At 33.8% G+C, this 3,516-nt stretch overlaps 1 protein-coding gene across 3 annotated transcripts in view; it reads left to right on the forward strand.

The window, feature by feature from the left end:
- Nucleotides 1-3,466, forward strand: part of LOC116850657 — a 4,752-nt gene extending 1,286 nt beyond the window's left edge. The window contains exons 2-4 of one of the 3 annotated variants that reach the window (XM_032829179.1): nucleotides 2,270-2,431; nucleotides 2,654-2,870; nucleotides 2,993-3,466. In XM_032829179.1, coding sequence (XP_032685070.1) covers nucleotides 2,326-2,431; nucleotides 2,654-2,870; nucleotides 2,993-3,242 — 573 coding nt within the window. In that variant the 5' untranslated portion in view covers nucleotides 2,270-2,325 and the 3' untranslated portion in view covers nucleotides 3,243-3,466. Of the gene's footprint in view, nucleotides 1-2,013; nucleotides 2,432-2,653; nucleotides 2,871-2,978 lie in introns of those variants that run through there. The other 2 variants (XM_032829180.1, XM_032829181.1) reach the window with 2 other exon arrangements.
- The last annotated feature ends 50 nt before the right edge of the window (nucleotides 3,467-3,516 follow it).

Consider the following 3,516-nt stretch of genomic DNA (forward strand, 5'->3'; position numbering starts at 1 on the left):
CCAGACGATACCCTGATTCGGCCGAAGAAATGAGAAAAGCTGTGTGAGCAACGTTCGATCATAAATGTTCCACGAATGAGAAACCGAAACATGATAACTGCCCGCCAGGTGAAAACAGTTGGTGTAAGTGGCGTGTTGCAGAAGCTAAGGGAGAAATCGCCGATTTCCATCACGGAGCTGCCCTTCAAGCGTCTGTTCAAGAAGCAATTCGACCGGTGTATGAAGCTCTTTCAAGCTATGATTTGCTACAAAGATGCACCGGTGGAAACACGCAAAATGACAATGAAAGTTTTAACGCTTGTCTATGGAAACTGGACACCAAACACCTTCATTGTGGCGAACAAACGATCAGAATAGCAGCATATATAGCCTCCGGCATCTTTAATGAAGGCTATTCATCTATATTAAGAACCATGCAGACGTTAGGAATCGTCATCGGGACAAATAGCAGAAACTTCGCTGCGAAGACTGACGAAAAGCGCATCGAGTCAGGGGAGAAGAATCTGTCAGAGTTGGCAAAAAAGGCCAGGATTGAAAAAATCAGCTTCCAAGTGCAGCAAAACATGATCTTCGAGGATGAGGAAGGAACCCTATATGGTGCTGGAATAGCTGATTAGATGTAAGTGTCAAAAAACAAACATTACATACGATTTTTTCTTCGTCAAACTTTAAACGCGTTTTTCTCGAAACACCTTTTTTTTGCGCGCGAAGCACGATTCCGCTTCAACGACTGAACCGATTTCGATGTTTGACGGCTCAAATTAAAGTTTATTCAATTTAGGAGACTTTCAGGAAGCGTTTTTTTTTTTTAAATTTTTAAATATTTTTTTTAACGTTAAAGCCAAAAAAAAAAAGGAAAAACAGGTTTTTTTTTCAAATGGCCGCCATTTTTTTTAAAAGGGTTTTTTAAAAATCGGAAATTCATAAGGCCCCCCGAATTTTATCTAGTTTAAGAATATTTTTCGTTTTTTCGTTTCAGATCACTTGGCAGGGCTGTAGAGTGCTTCGCGCACATTCACTATCGCCGCGCACGGCTTTCTTCAGTGAGGGCTGGAGCCGCCATTCTTAATTATTTCTGCTCGAAAAAATTTTGTATCATTCTTCAAATATGTACTAATAAGTACCACCAACAGTTTTTTCAAAAAAGATTTACGTTCGCTCAAAAAAAATTTCTGAAATTACGTTAATTTTCAGGCCTTTGGACTAGAACCTCCCCTTAAACAGAGTTTATGTTTTCGTTCCGTTGAATTGTTGAAAGTATACATGTGTTATATGCATTTCCGCTTATATTATATACTGTTGGCCACGTACATTGCATGTTCCACTTCATCGTCATCACTTTCTGACGACGAAAAGTCGTCAACAAGTTTCCGTAAAATTGCAACAATACCATTCTAAATTATAGCTTGTTGCTACCGAGATCAATATTTTCTCCATTCATATTAAACTTGCAATCGCGATAGGTCATTAGCGTCTTACAGTGTGTCAACGAGCCCACCCCAGGTAGCAAGGTGACGACTAAAGATGTCATTAAGACGTCATTAAGACGTTCATGACATTTTAATGACATCTTAATGACGTCTTTAGATGTCACCTTGCTACCTGGGACTGAACGCTATCGTGCTATTGACTCCCCGATGAAAAATGTTTCATGTAAAATTATGTGTGAAATTTGTCCATACATAATTATGTATAATTATATATAATCATATAAAATTATATATAATTATACATAATTAGGTATAAATTACATATATAAATAGAATGTATGAACATGAATGGACAAATTTGATACATAATAATATATAATTATGTATAATTATATATAATCATATAAAATTATATATAATTATACACAATTATGTATAACAATATGTATAATTACATGTAAATCTATGCGTAATTATGTAAAATTATATATGAATTTATATAATTAATTATATTATATATGAATTTATATAATTAATTATATTATATATATATAATTATACATAATTAGGTATAAATTACATATATAAATAGAATGTATGAACATGAATGGACAAATTTGATACATAATAATATATAATTATGTATAATTATATATAATTTTATATAATTTTATATAATTATATATGAGAAATTTTTCATTGGGATCCCCGAACGGTATTTATAGCTTTAGCGTCTCAATTTGAAAATGATTCATAAAGGTGACGAGAGACCTAAATTGAGAGGAGACGATATGTTCAATTTAAATCAGATACAAACCTATCAAACCTATTGGAATAAGTTACAGATCAAGCACCGGACATTTTAGCGGAGAGCGAGGAGAACAACAAGGAAAGTATGAGGCCGAAGGTTATTCGTTATAAGAAAAAAGAAAGACGCTTGTACAGTAAGGGTTTATATTACGACACGGATACTGACGACGACGCTTTGTCCAGTGATACAGGTAGTGAAATATCTCGATTAGGCATCATTCTTCTTTCTTTTTCACTCTGTTAAATATTAATTTTTTAATGATATTCTTTTCTAGCTATTTCTAAAATATTTCTTTTTATATCGTGTAACTTTATCATGAGTATTTCCTGCTTATTCTTTAATCTAATTACATAGTAATTATATAATAATTTACAAGACAAACCACAAAGTTACTTTTGCGAAATTGGTCTAGAGGAGGGCGAAGTCTTGGTTTTGGAGGACGAAGACAGTGAGAGTTCCGAAGATGAATCAGACAAAGGTGATTATGACATATACAAGAAGTTGAAGGAAGCTAGGGCAAGGAAAAACATGTCCGAGATTCGCAAACTTGAGAAGGTCAAGAAGAGAATGATAGCTTCGTGGCGCAATAGGAAGCTTAGCGTCTGGGAGATGGCCAGGCGAATTACAGTGTAAGTACCAATTACCAGAATGTCTAATCCCATCTCGATATAAGTTATCTCGATATATGACTTTCATCTAATTCGGGTGTATGATAAAGTTACCTTCGTCTAATTTAGAATGTATGATAAAGCTACCATGAAACCGAAGAAGAAAGTTACGTAGTACGTCGTTGCGAAGAAACATTTGAAGCGCACCATCAGGCTTGCTGGTATGAAAGTTCGATACAAGTCAATCCGCGAATGAAAAAGGATATACGCGCGGCGAAAGCGAAAGAAAAGTCTAAGGGCCGCGGGATGAAACATCGAGGTGGAAAGACTCCTAAAGCAAAAGCCAAAGCTATGAAAAGGAAGAGAATCAAGTTGCTTTTATCTCTTCTGTAGAATAGAAATGATTGTTATAATTATTTTATCTAAACATTTGCATAATGCAATATTTGTGTTTTTTGTTCAATTTTAAAGATACGATACTCTATTCAACGCCAAACTTTAAAATTTTTAGTTTACAAACAGATCGAATACATTAGACGAGCGACAATGTATAATGTTTTCATTTGCTATAGAATTGTATAATACTATTTAAAAATAAAAAGTCACGTAACACACTATTGAATCTTATATATATATATATATATATATATATATATATATATATATA

Source organism: Odontomachus brunneus, unplaced genomic scaffold (assembly GCF_010583005.1).
Source record: "Odontomachus brunneus isolate Ranch 3 - 2012 unplaced genomic scaffold, Obru_v1 Obru_scaffold_151, whole genome shotgun sequence".
Taxonomy (NCBI): Eukaryota; Metazoa; Arthropoda; class Insecta; order Hymenoptera; family Formicidae; genus Odontomachus; species Odontomachus brunneus.